We start from the raw sequence: 23180 nt of genomic DNA, 5'->3' as shown, positions 1-23180 counted from the left end.
ACTCAATTTGAAAATGTACAATTTTCAACCATGATCACATGTCGTGGATGCAAATGAAAATGCTCAGGAATGATATATTTAATGAAAATCAATGTCAATAGGTTCCGTAACCTCATACTCAACTATCATAACCATCATATGTAAAGGTTGAAATCACATTAAACACACATATGGACACAACCTGTTTTCAAATTTCCATTCCCATCCAATTATTTTTCAAATCCTTTCTCAGCCCCTTATCTATATCCGACGACTCCCAAATTTTTACCACACTTCTATAACATGTATGTAAAGGTGATCATGCTCTAAAGTTATGACAAGTGAAGTGTTTTCAGTCTCAAAAACCGTCCCTTTTTCACCACATCAAATCAGGAGTTTTGTTTTCCTTGTGATAGTTTTCGATTTTCCATTGTATTAATATGCCACCAATAAATTTTCAGTCATTAAAATCATTTCTATACTCATTGCTTGCATTAAAAGCTTTCATATTGATAGATATAAGTTATACTCTTACTATTATCGAAAATCAATGGTTGAATAGGTAGAACCTAGCAACTATGAATTTCTATCATTACTTGTTTTCCTCAATATATCTCCAACAATTGTCAATCTTTTGCCATAATAATGTAGGGGAACTCATGGCTGGAAACAACCCTTATGGTTTGTTTTACGGTAGGAATAATCAAAATCAAAGTCGAGTTTGGTTGGTGAGCCTAGTGATAGGAGACTATCTAGCTTGGTTTGGAGCCCAAACAACTAACCCAACATAATATCAAGTAATTTCATAGGCTCAAGAGATTATAATACCCTCAAAGACAATGAAAACAACCTTCAAAACTATGAGCTAAACTTTCCTATATAGAAATTTAGTCTTGGCTCCTTGTTTCTACTTCTCTCTATTCCTTTTTGCTTTCTCTTTCAATTGATGGTCAATTGGGGATAACTTTGGAAGGCTAAAAATCTTGGTAGGAGGTATATATAGAGTATTAAAGGGGTTGGGGATGTGACTCTTCCCTAAGGATTAAGAAAACATGGGATACAGCCAAGTTACCAAGTGTTAAGCATGAGGTGGCCTTTTCATGCTACATTTGACTTTTCTCTTGTACTATTTTGACCCATATTGCCTTATAAGATATATATCTCTATCTATATGAAATACCAAGAGGTAGGGGACGTGCTGAATACCTTAAGGATAAAGGAATTTGATGTTCAAATGACAACTATTCCAAGCATGATGTGCTCAAGCGTGAGGTGGTCTTTTGTGGTAAAAATGTGATTTTGTACCAATCCTTGCAGGTAGAAATCAAGTATCATTGTCTTATTTTAATGTGTTTACAATCCATTTTACTTGACATAAGATCCCAACATATTTTATAGAGCTAATTTCTTAACCGTTCATTCAATTACTTACACGATTGGCACCCGATTCTCGATCTATTTCAACAATTCGCACCTCAATATTCATAACGTCGTATGAGACATATTTTATTATATCATGATAATGCCACTTTATGCCGCATGTCTCAAATATGTCAATTACCTATCTAGGTTTTAAGGGGGACCCTTGATCAGCCGAATGGAAAGCTTGAACCTTTGTTGATGCTAACTTCGACATTTTTTATATTCCCATTAGTTACCAAACCAATCTCCAACATTTAGTTAATCTAGTTTTCTATCATAGCTCAATGTAAAATTTACCATCTAGTTCGAGGAGTTGAAGACTATCACCACATAAAGATCTTAGAGCCTCGATAATTGAGTGCATCATTTAAAGAGAAGCAATTAGGGAATTGATGTAAATGACAGTGTAATTAGGATGAAATGCATGAATCATATTGGCCAAATGTATAACGTGAAGTTTGGGGTATTACATTTGATGAATTGGGTATATAAGGATATTCTCGATAAGTTTATCATTGTATTTATTGATGATATCCTTATTTATTCTCGTACTAGAGAAGAACATACTGAACGTTTAAGAATAGTACTTTAGGTCTTAAAGGACATGTAGTTATATGCCAAGTTTAAGAAATGTGAATTTTGGTTAGACAAAGTCGTATTTTTGGGACATGTAATATCAGGTGAGGGCATATCGGTAGATCCAAACAAAGTAGCGACTATTAATGGCCACGACCTACAAACCCTTTAGAAGATCAAATTTTATGGGTTTAGCGGAATATTATCATAGATTTCAAAGTAGCTTATTTTTTAACGAAATTAACTAGAAAGAGTATAAAATTTGAACTGACAGATGCTTGTGAACAAAGATTTCAAGAATTGGAGCAAAGACTGACTTCGACCCCTATTCTTTCAATTCTATCTAGTAATGGATGGTTTACTGTGATGTTTCTAAGAATGGTTTAGGATGCATATTGATGCAAAATGGTAAAGTTAATGTATATGCATCTAGAGAACTAAAAGAGTATGAAAAGAATTATCTTACACATGACTTGGAATTCATCATAGTTGTGTTTGCACTTAAAATATAAAGGCATTATTTATATCAAGAACGATTTGAGATTGAATATGAAACAACGACGGTGGCTAAAGTTGTTAAAAAATCATGATTATATTATCAATTATCACCCTAGTATGGCTAATGTTGTTGTGGATGCATTGAGCAAAAAATCAATATCTATTGTTAAAGCTATGATTGTAACTCAAAGATCAAAATTTGTAGACTTGTAGAAACTAGATTTTGAAATCATACCGCAAGGATCTTATAGGCTAAACTTGCAGCATTGACACTTAACCCAACTTTATTAAATAGAATCCAACAAGAACAACACGAAGATGATTATTTTTCCAAATTAAAGAATCAATACATACTTGAAAAATTTCAGACTTTTAGATACCGAAAAATGGTATCTTGCGATTTAGAGGGCAATTGTATGAACCTGTTACAGAAAATCTTTGAGGTGATATTCTATTTGAAGCACACACAATACCATATTCTATTCATCCAAGAACTACTAAAATGTATAGAGATTTAAAGTTGCATTATTGGTGGCCGAACATGAAAGCTACGACAACTGAATAGGTGAAATGATGTTTAACCTGTTAGCAGATAAAGGCAGAACATCAAAGACCAGCAGGATCTTTTAGCATAGCATATTATCCTTAGATTGGCAGACAATCAGAAATAATATGAATATTAGAAGATATGTTGAGGACTTGTGTATTGGATTTCCAAAGCTAGTGGAATAAAATTTTGCCATTGGTGGAGTTTGCATATAATAACAGTTATCAAGGTATGATTGGAATGGCTTCTTATGAAGCATTACATGGCAGAAAAATGTAGGCCTTCGAGTTATTAGGATGAGGTTGGAGAAAGGAAACTATTAGGTCTAGATATGGTTTGTGAAATGGCTGAAGTTGTAACACAAATACGTCAACGGCTGCAAACCAAAGAAGAAGAATGTTGGAATTTACTGTAGGAGATCAAGTACTTTTTGAAGATAACACCAATGAAAGGTTTGTTTTCTATTATTGAGAGAATTGGAAAATGTTGCCTACAAACTTGACTTTCCTTGATGAGATCCACAGAAGATGGCAAGGAATTGAAGCAAGTTGATAAAGAGCTGAGATTAAGAATTGAGCTAAGTGTGAGTCCTTGAAGAGACAACAAATTCGTTCAATTATTTGATAGAGTTATGGAGTTAAAAATTTCGAGGTTAACAAGCCAAATTCCAAGTGTAATGTGGGGATATCAAAAGCTGAAACAACTTGGAGGTAATGCAATTCAAGAAGCTGGGAATTAGTCCTACCATAAAGCCATGCGACCGCAGGCTTTAAGCCTAATGTAGTCGCTCAAGAGGAAGTAGAAAACTAATCGACAGCAAGATGTTGATCTATGGGACCGCATGGAAATATATTATGTGGTAGCATGGTGTTTTTTGAGACCAAGATTTTTAATTTTCTCGTGAGAATCCCATTTTAGTTCAGATAATTATTTGTGGTAACTTTTATAATTCTAGGATTGATTTAATTCCATTTTATCGTGTTTTTAAGGTTTAGTATAAAATAGGATATATTATTTTTCATTGTAAAAAACATTGATATTCAAGAGAATATATACAAGGCCCTGTTTGCTTCCACTTTTCTTGTTCTTCATTGAACAATTCGAACTTGTCAAGAAATCACCTTTACTACGGTGTCCACAAATCCACGTGGGATTCACTAATTGTGTGATCAAGAGGTCGGAAAATTCTTGTTTGTTGGTTGCTTGGTTAATAAGTTTTGTTTCAAATTTGAAACCTTGCTTACTAGCGTTATGGGGATCCGGTCCCAATCTTACTATGGGTTTCATAGCTTCCTTTGCTATGTGGGTTTACATTAGTTAGTATCAGAGTTTAGACTCCAAAAATCAAGGTTATATCCTGTTTATTTTTGTTTGAGTCTTTGATTTTATTTTTCCTTGTTTTTCCACGTTCTTTGTTGTTTTTCAGTCTTTGATCTGTAAAAATTTTGTTAAATTTCTTAAAATTGTTTTTAGATTCATTTAGCATCTAAATCTTTTGTTTGATTTTTTGGTATTGTATTAAAATTTTCTATCAAAAAGTGTCAAAAAAATCCAGAGAAAAAAAAGAGAAATTATTACTGTTATTGTTGATTTATTCTGGGAATTTCCAGCCTTTTACAAAGTTTTGAGTCAAATTTAATCTGTCAAGTCCAGTCTATGATTGAAGAACCTCTTTTATAAATTTTCATAATCTCCTTTCAAATTTTGTCCAATTTTTTTGAATCCCCTTAAAGTCACAAAGTCTCACATTTTATCCGGTTAAATTCCAAAGGAATTATTCAGGATTGAGTTTAAATTTGCTCCTGAAGCATTTGATTAGAAGCATTAAGTGAACAAAAAGGTTGAGTGATGAGATCAATAAAGGGTAAAAGCTAATAATTGAGTGATACATGAGCGAAATACGTGAGGTAGAAATATTTCAGATTTAGGATGTTTGACAGGGAAGGATCAAATTCAAGTAGGAACAACAACCAAATCAACATGTCTGACGATGTGATATAGAGGTTTGAGAGACTGTTAGTGGATATGGGAGATAGGATGGATCGAGAAGTGGCTTGGATGGAAAGACTAGACACTACTATTACTAATCCTCACAGGGGGCAATGTGTCGAAGTACCTATTGAATAATCGACCTCCGATGGTGGATTTTATAGGCTCGGTTTCACCAATCCAACCTTATTAAACACACCCAACAATGGCTCCAACCAAACAAGGATTCTTACTTCGGTTGCTCAAGTCAATGTGTTTACAAAGAACACAATATGGTAGCTGCAATGAATCACCAAGAATAAAGGAAGACAGATTCAATTTTAAGGCTCAAGAGAGAAAACTAGAGAAAATGTTGCCTGCCACTTTTCAATTGCAAAACACACACGGCTCATTCAACAAATGAGGGCAATATATAGTTTTAGGGTGTAATAATATAGTGGGCTCATGGACCAACTAATGATTAAAGGGGGCGGAACACAAATTGAGCCATCTAAGAAGTAAATGGGCCATGAGCAACATTAACTATATTAAGTTGCTTCAAACGACTCTCAAGTTGTTTTTCGGGTTGAGCCAATTAATCGAGTGCGTTAATAAATATTTCAATCATCGGCCGAAGCCTATGAAATCTAATCCGACTATCCGACACTGTTTAACATCATCGCCCGGGATTATTGGGTATCAAAAACCTAACAATCTCCACCTTGATGCCCAATAATCTGCAAGTAACCAAAACACAAAGTTTAAACTTCCACAATCAAGGTAATCCAATAAAATTGGTATCTCAGACCTTATCTCGTGTTTCGAACCGAAACATACACCATACCTGCTCCATGTACTCATCGAGGCTAAGGTCCAAAAAACACCCAGGTAGAAACAAGTACTTATAGTGAACAACTAATCATGCGATAAAGATATTATATAGGATATATCACATAGATCTTTTCAAATTCACGTTTACACAGAATTGAAGATTAACACCAAGTTAATCAACACACGGTCAAACACATATGCAACAAATCCATAAATGACCTCACGAAAGATCTCACCACACTTATCCTATCCCATTTCGTGTTATTCCCACCTCGAGAACACAGATCTCCTCTCATCGCCCACTATGCTCACTAAATAGATCACACAACTCATGTCAAAAGGGCAAGTCACAATAGATCCTAAGTTCAGGAATAATCCTCTAACACCACATCATTTCTTCTAACCTACATGGATAATGGGACTCCACCTTACAGAAGTGATAGAAGTATCTCTCTCGCACTCACTTGTACAAGGTCTCTTTCATAGATAAAGGATTCTACACATTTGATCACATCTCCACTCATGATCCAAATGTCGCACTCCACATCCTCGGGTACAAATCACCATGTACCCCTAGGCATATATACTCCACCTTACCAAAAGACATCTAACACACTGCTAATGCATCCTAACCCACTATGCATGCAAACGATCACACCAAGTAATCACATTGCCTCAAATTCATGCAAACACACATATCAAACAAATTGAAATGCAACATATAGTCATGCGACAAATTAGGCAATCACACACATGCTGAAAGGATCACACACAGATGCATATGCAGTGATTAGGTTTACTCTCTCAATAAACCTCACTGGGGTCATAACTTGACCCCTCAACCACATTCGTCTCACCTCTCACATAGCCCTTCTGCTTATCCTTCTTCTTGGGACAATCCCTAATAAAGTGTCCAGACTTACCACAACTATAACATCGTTTACCACCAGACTTGTCCCGTCCCTTGCCCTTCATCTTACCACCTTCATCACTCGAGTCACTAATCGAATCACCACTATTTTAAACTTTACCCAAATTCATTTTCTTAAACTTCATCCCAATCCTTATCATGTGTAACTCACCACTCCTCTTATCTTCATTTTCAACCTTCATTTCCATCTCCTTACTCCTAAACGAGTCTACGACAATCTCGGGAGTCAATGTATCCCTACCATACTTAATGGCATTTTTAACTTCCTTATATGACTCAAGCATAGAATTAAACAAGATTATAGCCTTGTATGTTTCAGATACGGTTTCTTCATAGTTAACAATATCTTGGACAAGTTTATTGAAAGCATCTAAATTGTCATCAAGATCCTTTGAAGGATCCATTTTAAAACTGAAGAAATGCTTAAGAAGATAAAGTTTATTGGGAGTGGATTTAAGCAAATATAGATCTTCCAACTTTTTCCAAAGATTTTTTGTGGTTTTTAGTTTTCATACTTTTCTCAAAACAGCGTCAGACAGATGTAAAATGATTGAGGTATAAGCAAGCTCATCGGCTTCTTCTTTTGAAAAATTAGCTGGAAAATTGCCTTCAATGGCTTTTGAAACATTTTGTTGGACTAAAATACCTTTCATTTTTTGTTGCCAGATTGAAAATCACCTTTTCCATTGAAAATACTAATTTCAAAGTGTGAAGACATTTTTGAAAAAACAAAACAATCAATTAGGCAAATAGATCACACAAAGTAATTCTACGAGCTCAATATACACCGTTCTAGATTCCCAGGGTTTCGTAAGACTCGCGATCTTAGATCAAGGGAACATTTGAATGGGTAAGGTCTAGGTATTCTAACAAAAGTAACAACACAGCGGAATTTACGATGCAACAAAATAGGTATATCCAATCAAACGAAATTTCACGACGATTTTAGCACAAAGCAAAATACGCTAATTTATCCAAAAATAAGTACTCAATCGCAACAATTAAGAGCAAGTAATCCTAATTTCTAGCACAAGCAATGGCTGCCAAGCAATGACAACCCCCAACCTATTGTCACCCCACACGGTGACGCGCTAATGCTGAAATTAACGGGTTAAGCAAATTTACCAGAGCGGACGTGTCTGAGTCCGTATAATCGAGAGAGATGCGAATCTACTGCTTTAGGACCATCGCTATTCGTCGATTCAGCAAATATAACCGTGCAGCTTGCTAAGAAATGCAGTTCGATTTTCAAGGGCAAAATTGTCCAACTTTTTCTGTGTAACCTGAAGCAGAAAACTTCCAACACGAAAAATATTAGAAATAATGTGAAGAACAGACTGCCTGAAGACAGCTTCCCCAGAATCGGCCCCACGCGCCCACACACGCCACCGCCGGAGAAGCCACGCTCCGCCATCACGTGTCGCTGCCTGAATCACGCGCCACACACGCAGCACCGCCTCCACCTACACGTCTCAACCCTGGTCTCCGTTTCACCAAAAGATGTCTGGATCGCCGAAAAATTGTGTTTGCAGGTGCGATTTTTGGTGAAAAACTGGGCAGTCCGATTTTTTTAATTTTCTGCCGATTTTCTGGTCAGTTTTTGGTCGGATTTTAGCCGAAAATTCCACCCCAATCTTGCTCTGATACCAAATGTTGAATAATCGACCTCCGATGGTGGATTTTTCGGGCTCAGTTTCAACAATCTCAACCTTAGTAAACACACCCAACAATCGCTCCAATCAAACAAGGATTCTTATTTCAGTTGCTCAAGTCAATGTGTTCACAAAGAACACAATATGGTGGCTACAATGAATCACCAAGGATAAAGGAAGGCAGATTCAATTTTAAGGCTCAAGAGAGAAAACTAGAGAAAATGTTGGCTGCCTCTTTTCAATTGCAAAACACACACGGCTCATTCAACAAACGAGGGCAATATATAGTTTTGGGTGTAATAATATAGTGGGCTCATGGACCAACTAATGGTTAAAGGGGGCGGAACACAAATTGAGCCATCCAAGAAGTAAATGGGCCGTGAGCAACATTAACTATATTAAGTTGCTTCAAATATTTATTAACACACTCGATTAATTGGCTCAAACCTTAATTTCTCCACATTCATTCAACCATTGAAACCTATAAGGTCTAGGGTGTTTTAATAAGGTTAATCCCAATTTTTCTAGCAAGGTTATGCTAGCCGCATTTGTACAACTCCTACCATTAATAATTAGGTTGCATACCTCATCATTTATGCGGCATCAAATGTGAAAAATATTTTCTCGCTATTGTTTTAAATCATCCGTCTTGACTTGCGTATTGAGAGCTTGCCTCGTGACCAATAGCTCTCCTACAATATATTCTACTTTCTCCTCATCACTAATCTCTTCTAACGTTGTCTTGTCGTCATACTCACCTTCACTTTTGCTCACCACCTCTCCATTGTCCCACACCACCATCGACCGTTTGTTTGGACACTGAGAAGCGATGTGTCCCAACCCCAAGCACCTAAGATATTTAATGTCCCTACTCCTCGATGGTTTTAACTCTGTCTTGTGTATGACTTTGCTAGCACCTACTTCCTTTCCCTTTTGTAACTCAGTTTTACCCTTAGAAACAGCTTCATTCCTTTTTTTGTTATCCCACTTTGGTTTCCAAGATGGATTAGAAGCCTAAGTCTGATTAGTGTCTAAAAGTGATTCAAAGATATATCATTTACAAGGCATTTTACATTCACTTTGTTTAAAAAGACTAATGTTAGTCTCTAATTTCAATTCTGTTGCCGTAAATTCAATTTCCATAAATACATGGTTAAAAATGCAATTAATTGAAATATGTATTTACATACAATTCGGCATGAGTATTATACATTTGAAAGAGTATCTCTTTGATGTATTTCACATGTATTTCCAATTTAGAACAAGTGGAGGAAAAAAATGTTGAAAAGTCAAAAATAGTGAACTGTCTCAAGCAAGAAGTAGCTGTCGGTAAAATGATCATAACTTGAGCTCCAGACATTGAACCAAGGTGTTTCAATTTGGGTTGGAAAGATGAGGCATGTATCTACAACTTTCATGTTTTACAAGAAGTCAAATTCGTAACACAAGGCAGCCAAAATTACCGTGCAAAGTCCAGCTTGTTACCTGTCGGATACAGCTTTTCTACCTGTGAAGCAGTACTCATTGTTTTTATCATATCTGGAGTTATATAGATCCAATGAACCTGATATTTGTACCAATGAAAAGCTAACTCAAGTGGAAATAATTTATCTGCTGATCATAAGTCTAGATTTATTGTACAAAGTATCTGAAAATTGGCATCAAGTTGCATATTCTAGCTGTCTTGAAGCTGGACAGAAATAAGTTGCATTGTCCACTTGCATTTTGGATGTTCCTTTGCCTATAAAGGAGACCTTGGCCATGATTTTGAGAGCATCAATTCCTCACCATCATATTATAGTTTTCTTCATTTTATTTGTAGCATTTAATTATGTATTTCTAAACCATTAGCTAGAGCTAGGGGTGAAACTTTGATGAATGTGTAGTATTGTCTTTGATCTTTCTCTTTGTTCTTCAATGTTCATCTTCTTACTTGGTTGAAGTATATGTTCTACAAATGGTTTTGATTTGTTAAAGACTTTGATTTATTGTTGACAATTTTGGCACAATAAATGCTTAGATAATCTCTACATACCAACAACTTATTTTTGACATATTCTCTCAAACAATTATCAAGATCTATCTTTTAGTTTATTTATGATCAATGTTTTATCTTCCATATTTCATATGAGTTGAATAAAGGATCAAGAGTAATTTCTACCCATTTATCTGAAGTGAATCCCCAACGCTCTAGCGTTCTTCTCCATCGTATTTCCGCCAACCATTTACCACTCATATAATAGATTTTTTTCCTTCCAATTCCCTGTGGTTCGACCTCGGACTTCCAAGTTTACTAATTGTGACAACCTGCACTTGGGTTTGCAACCTTAAAGTTGTAGCAAAGTCCCCATTGGTTGCCTAGCAGTCCCCTTTCTCTTCAACTGCTTCTCTACCTTCATCTCAACGTGCAACATATCTTCCAACTCCACATAATGTTGCAACTCCACTACATTAAATATGTCCCTATTTAACCCATTTAGAAACGAGCCACAATGGCTTCGCAATCCTCCTCCACGTTTACCCTGATCATCAATATCTCCATCTCTTCATGATAATCTTCTACACTCTTCAACCCCTGATATAAGCTCTGCAATTTTTTATGGAATTTACTATAGTAGTGACTAGGTACAAACCCACTTTCTCATCACCACCTTCAACTCATCCCAAGTGTTGATAGGGCTCTCCCTATTCCTATGCTATGAAGTGACTACTTGATCCTACCTAGCTATCGCGTAGTCAGTGAATTCCAAGACCGCTATCATAACCTTCTTTTCCTCCAAGTAGTTATGGCACTCAAAGATTAATTCCATCTTCTTTTCCTACTCTAGCTATGCTTTGGGATCACACTTACCCTTAAATGGCAGAATTGACATTTTGATATTGCCCATATTACCATCTAACTCGTCTCCATGATTTCATATCTCAATCCCTTCATATGCATCTTCATCCAATTCCCTACTGTATTCAAATGTCTCCCACCTTTCCATCCTAGGCTCCATTCTACTCGGCCTCCTAGCATGAGGTGTTTTCACCCGTTGCCCCCTACTAAAATTTGTAACCGATGTGTTAAACCTATCTAACTTATCTCCCATATTTGCCAACAACCCTTCAAATCTCCTCATCATATCATCCACCCCATTGATGGAATTGTCATTTCGGCTGGAATCTAAGCCTTCTCTGTCTGACATCCCAAATCTCGAATTTTTTTTTTTGCTTCACTAGTATTCGCTCGAAATCACACAATATGGCTTTTTCCCTCTAACAATCTCACCACTCTGTCTTTTACCATTTGGGGCTTTCGTCGAAGTTTTCCAAAGAACAAAGTGAACTCAAAGGAATTTGAGACTCATAGATTCTCAACCAGGTGAAAATCAAGGAATGTGGATTTAAGATACTCGACAATTGGATGGCAAATTGAATGGGAAACTAATGGGAATTCAAAGGTTAATTGACAAAACCTTAAACTAATTGACACAGGATTTTAAGTTGACTAAAAGCAATAAGCGGCTCAAAAGAAGAAAAAAATGAAAATTGTTGGTAGTAACTTGAACAATAATAATGACTTTTTTTAAACAAGAGAAACAAAAGATTTAAACTACCAACAAACCAATTAGAGTTGTTTTAGGTGCTATTTTAACCCCCCAAAACAACTTTTTGAAGAATTTGATGAAATTCAAATGGCTCAAAGACTCAATTAATGAAGAAAAACAATGACATGAAGAAGAAACGAAAGAAACACGAATTTAAAAGACTCAAACTTAAAAAGGCACGAAGAACAAAGACTCAATGAAAAAATAAAAGATATTACCTGTTAATTTGCAGCATTCACTTTGATACCAACTGATGTAAACCCGATTAGCATGGATTCTATGAACCCACAGGAGATTGAGAAGAAATCCAGAAAAGCTAAAATAACTGGCTTATGAGTTTAAATCCTAAAAAGAAAACCAAATCAAACAACCCTCAAAGAACCACACTCGGATTGTTGAACACTACAAGAATATAAATTCTTGATAAGTTCTAGATGGTCTAAGAAAATTGGAAAAGAAAGCATGAAACTCTCTCAAGGAAATTTATCCCAAATTGATTGATAATGGAATGTTGTGTGTTTATAAGAAAGATAACCTATTTATACTAATCTCAAAACCCTAAAAATCTATGAGAAAACAAAAAATAATATTCCAAGATGACAATAATTCGACCAAAATTAGAATTCTACTAAAATATGGAAATTCGCGAAAAGGAAAATAATTTGCTCCGACTTTGGCCTATGCTACCTCATCGTGTAACATGGTGCGGTCGCATGGTTCAATTGAAATAGCCTTCTTGTGTTTCGGTTAGCCACCATGCGAGGTTCTGTGGTGGCTCCAACTTCGGCTACTTGATTCGTCTATTGACCCCAACATGACAGTTGTCCCATTTTGCTCCACAAACGATGTCTCATCAATTATGGATCAAACGAGTAATCTCATCGCTTATTTCACTTGCTTTGCTCTCGACCAGTCATTGGTTCGCCTTCGATTATCAATGGGTCTCTTCCCGGGCTTGCCTTCGTCAGGCTCAGCTCTTGGATCAAAACATTTTCCTTATATGGTGAAGGGAAATTTATAGAAATACTCCTAATTTATTGAGTTAGTGAAACACTTAAATTCATCAAGGTTACAATTATCGAGTTTAGCTATCATTCGTCAAGTCCGAGGTAGATGAGATATAGGGTACAGTTTTCCTAATCATGTTAAGTTCAAATATCCAATGTGGGTTGTGGCCTAAGGTTCCAAATTAGTCTATGAATATAATCAGCTCCTAAAAGTAAAGATGATGGCCAAATGTGGAAGAAAATTTAAAAATATAAATTATTAATAACCGAAATGTATATCCAAAGTGCATATCTACATCTCTGTATGTAGAGAAAGAGAGGTATGGGGGCATCATCATTGTTTACAAGGAAGATTATCAAAGTACCAGTAAATATATGATAGAATGGAAGAAAGAACCCCATATAAACTGCTATCCTTCTAGTTATTGGTTTATTTTAATTCTTTCCTTTTCTTTGTCTATACATGCTTTTCACACAGTTCAATACTAGCAAATTAAAGAGCATCGGACTCAACTCGTTCAATGAGCCCAGTGGGAAGGTGTGGTGGGGTTGTTCAGGAGGAACTAGAATGGGGGAGATAGAATGGAGATGAGAAAGGTATGTACTTACACCACAACCATAATTTTTTTGTTTTATTATTTATAATTGTAAAATTATGTAGTTTAATTATTAAAACTTTGTTTAATTTGGGTGTAATTATGAAGTGTGTACAAAGAAAAATTTATAGTGTCTGTACAATTCCACTATAAAAGTAACTCTTTACCGTATCTTCCCAAATTATCCCTTTAAAGTATTTAAACATCCAAAGAAAAATTGCCAAATCAAATTATTAACTTAACCCTAAATTAAATCCTCAATATCAACACATAACTATACATCACAAGGGCATTTTCCTCCTTCAACCAGTATATTTAATACCTACAATGGCAGTTTTTGTAAATTTGATATAATCGATGCCTGTTTCCAAAGGTTTGAACAATATAAATAAAGGCTCAAGTCTTTCTTCCATAAGCCTATAATTTTTGGAACCCTAGCCACTCATTGAGGTTTTGAGTTTAGTCCAAAGGCTCTCTTGAAGGATCTACAAAATTATGTAAGATTTCTTGAGATTTTAATTTTGTGGGTTGGTGTAATTTATTTATTTATTATTATTATTATTATTTATTTATTTATTATTATTATTTTTTTTAATTAACTTTCTGCCAGTGGACCATAACTTTGAAGGAAGATGTGTCTGGACTGGAGAATTTAAAACCAGGATAGGGAGTTTCACTTTGTTAAGATCTGTTTGTGTTCGATTTTTCTAAAATTATCTTTCTATTAATAGACCATAACTTAGTAGGGTGGCTTTGGTCTGCAAATTAATTTTACAACTGGGATTAAAGTTTGAGATTTTTTCCCCCATTGCTGAATTTTAGAGTTATCTATTGCTTTCTGTTGAATTTCAGAATCTTTAATTTGTTTTCTTGGAAAAACGAATAAAAAGAATCGGTAATGAAGGAAAAATAAGAAGGTTTAAAATTAAAATCAAACTGTGTATTTTTTGGTTCATCTTTAGAATTAATCCCTTGATTGGATTGAAGTCTTTGTGCTTCTTGTGTATGTCAACATTCTTTAGTGTAATCGACAAATAAAATGTATGGTGTATCTAAAATAATATTGCATGTACAAGCAGAATTTTTTTTATGTGGAATGTAAATTGTTGATTGCAACGGGATCTTTGAGTTGTATGATCCCAAACAACTAATTCAACAAACAAATTGTTGAGCTGGAAGATGATGAAAAATTACCAAAGCCGCATTTCTCATCCAATAACATATTGAATCAACCTCTAGTAATATCAAGGTGAGGCTCCCCACATTTTTCGCTTTTCTAGCAATTGTTGAGCTAATTCAACAGCCAAATCTGTTATTATTGCAGAATTTCTTCTATCATCGCTTTTGCCTCTTTGCCAATCACATCCGCTCTCTCCTTTCTTCTTCTTCAATCAAGCGTATCTGTTCTCTGTCCTCTTCAAGCACAATTTTTGCACTGAATAACAAGAAATGTAATGAGATGAGACGAGCTTTAACATGAAAACAGAATGGGGGCTAATTTTCACGTGTTAGCTGCTGCTGTGAAAACAAAATTCAAAAGTAACATAACCAACTAAAATATCAACTCAAAGTCACTCATTCTTTGAAATCCAAGGAATCTTGTCAGTGCAAAATTTGTCATAAATGAATGGATCATCAAAATGCCAAACATCAAGCAGTTCTAGGCAGTCCACGATGTTGCCAACTAGAAATAAGTTTTCAGAGAAGCATGCTGTTCTCAATGTGAATGTTTTGGTCATAAATTGAATTCAGATATATAATGGAATAATGGTGATTAGGATGTGACGTAAAAAGAAAATGAGAACAAAATTAACTATAATAGAAAGAAAATTATATAACTATAATAGTTTATTTTCTAGCTGAATGCATCACAATTGTAGTGGCTTTTTATCTCATAATTTTGCTTCAAGGATGCTAGGTTTTCTGTGTGAATAAAAATGAATAGGTTCTCATCACACTTCTATCTAAAGCCAAATTTACTGTTTTTTCTTCTCAAATTCAGAAATTTGATGATACGTGAATTCAGTTACCTTTTTGGACCCTACAATTCAAATAAACTTCCTGTTGAATACATCAAAGGAAATTCAGCTGATCATCCTTTATATCAACCACAAAAGCTATCATCTAGTGTTAGTCACATCATTTTGTTTTATGGTCAAACATCGACCACTAGGTTTCAAATGCTCCCTTGGATGATCATGTATTTAAGGCATTGGAGGATCATGTTGGGCATGCTTCCTAGCCTGCAGTTAAATAATCGAATAAATTGTTGCAAACAAAATACCTATTCTCTTTATTAGATAAATTAATAATTTTTTTGACAAATCGCAGATATATTCGATGAGATCTTGTTGAAAAGTCAACACTCTTGTTATTAAACGAAATTATTAAACTAACAACTTTTGAAAGTTTAAGTACCGATTCTTGCAAACTTGATTTCATGTTGTATAAAAATGGTTTGTTAGTTTACTTCATAAGTTTCCTTTTTATTTAGTTTTAGTGCATATTTGTGGGTCACACGGAGTGTTTGAATAATAAGTGGCTTCTAGAAAATGGGTATAAAGTGTATGTTTGACAAACTTAAAAATTATCATCACCAAACATGCTGCTAGATAGCTCTGAAATAGTTAAAAGGGAACTAGGTGTATATTTTTACATATTTTATTGCATTTAAACATTTTTTGTTTGCTTTCACAGAATTTTTTTTTTTTAGCTTGGTCATTTGGATCTTTACTTTTCTTATGTTGAGTTACCGGTTACATTTTTTGCATGCTATAAATAGATAAAGATATCAAGATGGATAAAAAGAGTGAACTTTTTCAAGTGCTACAATCCTACAACCAGTGCACGAAGATTGGTATCCATATATTTATTATCGCTTCCTTTTTTTGGTTAAATTAAAATTTTTGTTTTAGGTATCTTGGCTTTCATTCTTAATTAAAATTCTGTTTTCTATGGTTTTATCTCTTTTTTACCACTAGAAATTTTATCTCGTGTTTAGAACTAGGATTTAATATGCTTAGCATTTTATTGCATATAATGAAAATTTGGGTGATTGGTTTATTCTGTGCCTTCATACGATGTGAACAGATGAATAAAAAATGTTAAAAAGTAAATAAGTTTTCCCCACAAAGTCTTGTGTCATGAATTACGTTAAAATGCTTTGTATACCTGGAAGACAATATCAAAATCTACAGGACTAAAGGAAGTTTGTGATCTCGATTACATGATACCACTAACAATTTTATAGAATCAACGATATAACTTGCTCCCGTACCAAGCTATTAAAAGCCTACACAGATGCTAGGGAGTTTTTTTTTCCCATTTTATACCTTAAGAGTAGAGATACATAAATATCTAAACAATGTCTTCATGATGACAGTTAGGATGTGCGTTAAACTGGAAATGACTCTTAAATGTTTAAAGAGTTTTACTATGACCTAATTCCATTTAACTTATTGTTTGTAGGAACTTCCAATGGCTTTCAGTTTACAATTACGAGGAGCTCTACCAGATAGGGCATTCCTTCGAGATCGTCATACAAATCTGTGGCCTATAAAAACGGAAAAAATTGACAATATCTGGTTTTTTTGTGATGGCTGGGAAAAATTTGTTCAAGATAACTCTTTGGAATCACGGGATGTCCTCGTGTTTCAATATGATGGGGAAAATTTATTTGATGTAAAGCTATTGGGGTTATCAGGTTGTGACAAGGAGGGTCATGCATATATCAACATGAGTGTTGAGGATAAGAATGAAGAAGACGGTGTAGCAAAAGCAGTGCAAGTGGCTGATGGTAAGTCATGTGATTATTTCTGCCCGTTTTTCCTAATTAATTTTATTAGGTAATTCATTATTTTGTCAAATTTAATCCCAATGACACAGCCGATTAAGATGGAGGTAGCAAAGTGCATGATATTGAAAGCAATGAAGGCCTATATCACACAGAGTCAGAGGATGACACTGAAGATCGTATTCATGATAGTGGTGACAATGCCGAAGAGTACATGGAGAATTTGGAAGACAAAGACAAGGATGCTGAAGATGAGGATGGCGAGGAGGAAGACACTAAAAGCAATGAAGATAAGACTCAAGAAGATGAATTAGATGTTGAGCAAGCGGCCGATGGTAAGTTCTGCATATATTTATTCCCATTTTTCCCAGTTGATTTGGTGTATAACTTTCAGTTTGTATAATTTCATTCTGATGGTATTGGTTGGTTATGCTGGACCAGGTCAACGTCCTCTCAATTCTTATGGTAATGATATTTTCAATTCCATCTAAAGCAAAGTTGTTTTCCTCTTTTAAAGTTGTTTATACTTGAACTCACTTACCTTTTGGGACCCCTCAAGTGAATTTCCTGTTGTATACATTAAAAGAAATTCAATTAATTATCCTTTGTATCAACCAAAAAAGCTATTATCCAATGTTACACATATATTTGAGTTTCTTGGATACTAATATGCCAAATGCTCCCTTGGATGATCATATATTTAAGGCATTACAGGACCATGTTCTGCATGCCTCGCTTGTAGTAAAATAAATGTATGAGTTGTTACAAAAGTTACCGACTCTCATTGTTAGATAAATTACTTATTTATTTGAATATTGCTGATACATTGGATGAAATCTTGCTGATAAAATCAACATTCTTCTTATTAAAGAGAAGGTATTAAATTAACAACTTCTGCAAATTTAATTACTGATTCTTGCAGAATTGATTTAATGTTATATACATGTTTTGTTAGTTTATTTTATTTTCTTCATATTCTTCTATAGTACATAGTTGTGGGTTCTATGAAACATGTGAATAATAAGTGGTTCCTACAAAATGAATAAAATGTGTCTTTGACAACTTGAAAAATTATTTCTGCAAAACATACACTTGGACGAACTCAGAAAAAAGCTAAAGGAAACTAAGCGTATCTAATATTTTCTGCGTTTTCAAATTTTTTGTTAGCTTTTCACTGAATACTTTTATAAGCATGGTCTCTGATCTGCCGTATATTGAGTTGCCAATTGCATGCTGTAAACAGATAAGGATATCAAGATGTTTAAGCCAGTGAACTTCTTCAAGTGCTACAATCGTAAAACCAGCGCATAAGGATTGGTATTCATTTATATATTATCTTTGTTTCCTTTTTTGTTAATTTAAAATTTTATTTTAGGGATCTAGGATTTTGTTCTTAAAGTAAAATTCTACTTTGCCTGGTCTTACCTTGCTTTTACCACAGGGATTTAATATGCTTAGTATTTCCTGACATATCTATTGCGATCCAGGATAATGAAAATTTGGGTGATTAGTTTATTTTTCGCCTCGTATAATGTGAGCATAAGAATAAAAGTTGTTAGAGAAATAACTTTAGGACACAGATTTGTAGTGTCAAGAATTAGGTAAAATTATGCTAGAGAATTTTTTTACCCTATTTTATTCTTTTAGAGTGTGATATTTAAAGATCTAGACAAAAACTTCATGACAGTAAGGAAAATGTGCATTGAACTAGAAATGGCTCTTCAATGTTCAAAGAGTTTTGCTATGGTCTAATTCCATTTATCTTATTGTTCGTAGGAACTTCAAATGATCTTTAGTTCACAATTACAAGGAGCTCTACCAGAAAGGGTATTCCTTCAAGTTTGCTACAAAAATCTGTGGCCTGTGAAAATGGCAAAAATTGATAGTGACTGTTTTTTTTGTGATGGTTGGGAAAAATTTGTTTGTGACAACTCTTTGGAATCTGGGGTTATCTTTGTTTTTCGATACGATGGAGAAAACCCATTTGATGTAAAACTGTTAGGGTTGTCAGGTTGTGATAAGGAGGGTCTTGGGCATTTCAATATTAGTGTTGACGATAAGAATGAAGAAGATGGTGAAGCAAAAGCCAAGCAAGTGGCTTATTGTACGTTCGGCATTTATTTCTGCCTATTTTCCAAAATAAATTATTATGTTATTCATAATTTTGTCTAATTTAATTCTAATGGTATCAACTGATTAAGATGGAGATAGCAAAGAGTATGATGTTAAGAGCAATGAAGACCTACATTACATGGAAATTGATGAAGACGAGGATGCTGAAGATGAGAATAGCGAAGAGGATGACACTGAAAATAAGACTCAAGAAGAAGGTGAACCAGCAGTGGATCGAGTGGCTGTCGGTAAGTTTAGCATATATTGATGCCCATTTTTTCTATTAATTTTATGCTTATCTTTCAGTTTGTATAATTTCTTACTAATGATATTGGTTGGTTAAGGTCGACCAAGTCAACGTCCTCTCAATCCTTACGGTAATGACCTTTTCAATTCTGGCTTGGCTATCCGGCCAAGAAATCCTTACTTTGTCACTAAAATCAGGAAATCAAGGCCGAATGATTTGGTAAGGCTTGCATTCATGTTCCTAAATGACTGCAGCTTATAAATCTTAGATATTTTTTGGTGCTTTGAGTAAATAATGGATAATTTGTGGCAATATATCCCAAGGAGAATCAAGGACTTCCAGCTGCACAATCTACCTGAAGAGATGTTCCTCATTGATCCCCAAGACAGACAGTTTCATGTGAAGATTAAAAGATGGAAGGATGACCGTGTGTGGTACCGAGGAGGCTGGAAAAGTCTCTGTGCGGTGAACTTTGTAAGCAAGGAGGATACGTGCATCTGTGAATTTGTCGAAGGTAGGTTACATGTCCAGATTGTCAGAAGAAATAATTGAATGGCATCTTAACATGTAATTTACATTATTTTGAATTTATATAAATTATAATTCTCTATTTGTTCTGGTGTGTCAACATGCTCAATTTGTCAGCACTTCTACGTTTCATCAGTCTCTGAATTTTTGATACTCATTAGCTTTTCTTCAAAGATCAAAATAGGACTTGTATCCCTGAATGAATTTTTTGCTCTTCAAACTTCAATTCTTTTACGTCTGTATGTGACCTTTTGTCAGAAAAAATGCTCGTACTCCGCTCAGTGCACATCCATGTGTACCCTAAATCATTAAAAACACCCTTTTTTTTATTGTTATATTTCCTTTCCAATAGTTTGTGTTCTTTTTTGTTTTTATGCTTCACCATTATTTTCTATTCTGAAAATTAAAATAAGGTGTGTCATGTACAAAAAAATAAAAAAAATAAAAGAAAATGAAATAAAGAAAAGAAAAAAGGGTAACATGCAAGGAAATGGGAGGGAGAAAATTAGGAAAAATGATCTTAATGAACAAGGTTATCTATCATGAATGATTATAAACATTAGTCTAGGTGCCCTAATTTATTGTTTAAAATATAAAAATGCATCACAACGCACTCATGATCAATCGAATAGCTCATTGCCACCTGATTACAGATAATTGTGCAAGGTTCAAAAAGATTCAGTCAACTTGAAAAAGGGATTACATAGCTCGAATATTGTTTTTGAAATATTCTGTTTATTGTCTACATTGTTTGATACAAAAAAGTATTATTATGTAGGATTTTTAATTATAAGAGTCTGTTTAATTATATTATTGAGAGTCACAAAAAGATAAAGTCAAATACTTCAGCTTAACCCCCGATATATGGGAAACACATTTTCTATTTTAAGATCCAAAGAATCACTCATGTGACATCACTGCTAAACTGGGACTATTTGACAGCTGGTCGTCTAGATGGCTATACAACATTAATATACAAACTCAACCTGGTTGGTTGCCTTAGAAGACAAAATTCACTCCGTTGCAAGTTTTTCCCAATTTATATGATTTAAGTTGGTTGTGTAATTAAGTATGCTCATTTGGTCTAACCTATGTTATTTACATGGTTTACCTTTGAAAATTTACTTTTGCAACAAACTATAACAAAAAAAGTTTCAGGTCGTTAAATCATATTAGAGTTAGTAGTCACATAAGCCCTGAATTAGTTAAAAGTTTTAGTTTCTATTTAATCTCGATATTTATGCGATTAAATATTTAACTATCTTAATTGTAAGAAAAAGCATTCCATTATTGGGCTTCAATTGAAGGTCAAATTATTTTGAGGATAAAGGCCTTTTAAAAAGGCCATTTGAAGCTCTTAGGAATTTTATTGACATCATACGAGATAAAGTTTCATTACCATAAATTTAAGGAGGTTAGTGATTAATTAAGTTCCGAATTCTAGAACTCCAAGTTGAATTGAAAACCATCCAAATCAAGAGGGAATTTCGGCCATTTAGGACTCAATTGGAACCAAACACAAGCATAAACTTGGCTGTAAAGAAAATAAATTGGCAGAGAATTACATTTTTGAAGAGAAAAGTGACAAGTGTATTTTATAAACTTGTCTCAGTCATTAAACTAGAACAATTATTATTATTATTTTAAGTGAATTGTGGTTTAATTTTGTTCACATTTTATTTGTTAGGTTTATCTCACTAAAAAACAGTGGAAGTGGACGAAAGGGAAGAAAATTTGGCCAAAATTGACTGAATCCAAAGCTTGGGGACCAAATCATAAGTGTTAATAGTTGATTTGGACCTAATATCATGATTGGAGAACGTGTGCAATCAATTAGATGGAATTGGATGGTAGACACAAAAAGAAGATATCCAAAGGTACAAAAATGAGTTAAGAACGAAATTGAGGGACCAAAATGTAACGAAAGGAAAATTTTCACAATTGTGCTCGCATGTAGGCCAATTCTTTCACATGCACGACACCATACAATCCATTTACCTAGAGCAAAATTAGTGATCCGTGCTTGCAAAGTGAACTAAATGGCGTGCGTGCGAGGGCCATTCTAGGTTTAAACGGTGCAATGTTCTCTTTTGACCTAAATTCATCTGGAAATCAAATACAACCAACTATTTAGTCCAAAGGGGATTGCCAAAACCATACCACCACATAATATACATATTTTTCATCACAAGAAAGAGACTAGCACGTAATGCAAAGGCAATTAACACGAGATTTAAAATTCAAAGTTTGTTGAAGATTTTCGAAGAAGAAATTGATTTTTTACTTTCCAATCATTGTTTTCGATTTTGAGTGATGTTTTTCAAATTTTTTGTTTTGATTTGTTTAATTCTTTCCATGTATTGAATGAAGATGAAATCTTTTATTATTTATTTTTAATTCAAGACGAGTAGTTTAGTTAAATTCTTAACATTCTTAATTAATCTTGCATGTCTAATTTCATTATTTGATTGCATGATTACCAATTTAATATATAGTTGCATGTTGTAGCACTGAGAGGCTCACTATTTAGAACACTGTTTGATTAAAATATGAGCAATAAATGTTATGAATACTATTTATCATATGCACAATATTTTAGATAATCCTGAAGTTGAATGTATTCTATTCATTCGAATATGGACTATGAATATATTCAGCTCGTGACTAGAATAGATTTAATTTTTCTTGAAAAAGGGAATTAAATACCATAGATTTATATATTGTCAAGAATTTATGAACGAAATTATTTATGAAATTCAAAATTGAAATAGATCATAATAAGAGGATTCGTAGTCCAATAAACTCATTACATATACATACAAACCTTGAGTTTTACACGCTTTCGTAGATTAATTTTGAATAACTATAAACCATAAATTTCTTTGTTTGCTTACTCTAAATAC

General features: G+C 34.2%; 2 protein-coding genes across 4 annotated transcripts; both read left to right on the top strand.

The window, feature by feature from the left end:
* Window positions 1–14025: 14025 nt before the first annotated feature.
* LOC111394494 (putative B3 domain-containing protein At5g66980) lies at window positions 14026–20508 on the top strand. Of its 3 annotated transcripts, XM_023020344.1 has the most exons (8): window positions 14026–14094; window positions 17066–17393; window positions 17483–17725; window positions 17832–17855; window positions 18634–19494; window positions 19592–19750; window positions 19847–19968; window positions 20073–20508. In XM_023020344.1, the coding sequence occupies exons 5-8, from the start codon at window positions 19176–19178 to the stop codon at window positions 20106–20108; spliced, it is 636 nt and encodes a 211-aa protein (XP_022876112.1). In that variant the 5' UTR covers window positions 14026–14094; window positions 17066–17393; window positions 17483–17725; window positions 17832–17855; window positions 18634–19175; the 3' UTR covers window positions 20109–20508. The 3 variants fall into 3 exon arrangements, with proteins under 3 accessions (XP_022876112.1, XP_022876110.1, XP_022876111.1); XM_023020342.1 differs by having other exon boundaries at window positions 19847–20508; XM_023020343.1 differs by lacking the exon at window positions 17832–17855 and having other exon boundaries at window positions 19847–20508.
* Window positions 15221–17881, top strand: LOC111394179 (B3 domain-containing protein At5g60140-like). Its single transcript, XM_023019946.1, has 4 exons — window positions 15221–15319; window positions 17066–17393; window positions 17546–17725; window positions 17832–17881. The coding sequence occupies exons 1-4, from the start codon at window positions 15221–15223 to the stop codon at window positions 17879–17881; spliced, it is 657 nt and encodes a 218-aa protein (XP_022875714.1).
* Window positions 20509–23180: the final 2672 nt, after the last annotated feature.

This window comes from Olea europaea, chromosome 5 (assembly GCF_002742605.1).
Source record: "Olea europaea var. sylvestris chromosome 5, O_europaea_v1, whole genome shotgun sequence".
Taxonomy (NCBI): Eukaryota; Viridiplantae; Streptophyta; class Magnoliopsida; order Lamiales; family Oleaceae; genus Olea; species Olea europaea.
The sequence above is the reverse complement of the archived record's forward strand: the minus strand, read 5'-3'. Positions and strand labels throughout refer to the sequence as shown.

Coding starts and splice junctions, on each gene's coding strand:
- LOC111394179 (XM_023019946.1), top strand. CDS start 15,221: ATGAATGGATCATCAAAATGCCAAACATCAAGCAGTTCTAGGCAGTCC. Junction 15,320..17,065: donor AGAAGCATGCTGTTCTCAAT/GTGAATGTTTTG, acceptor TATTGTTTGTAG/GAACTTCCAATGGCTTTCAG. Junction 17,726..17,831: donor TGTTGAGCAAGCGGCCGATG/GTAAGTTCTGCA, acceptor ATGCTGGACCAG/GTCAACGTCCTCTCAATTCT.
- LOC111394494 (XM_023020343.1), top strand. CDS start 19,176: ATGATCTTTAGTTCACAATTACAAGGAGCTCTACCAGAAAGGGTATTC. Junction 19,495..19,591: donor AGCCAAGCAAGTGGCTTATT/GTACGTTCGGCA, acceptor CAACTGATTAAG/ATGGAGATAGCAAAGAGTAT. Junction 19,751..19,846: donor AGTGGATCGAGTGGCTGTCG/GTAAGTTTAGCA, acceptor TGGTTGGTTAAG/GTCGACCAAGTCAACGTCCT.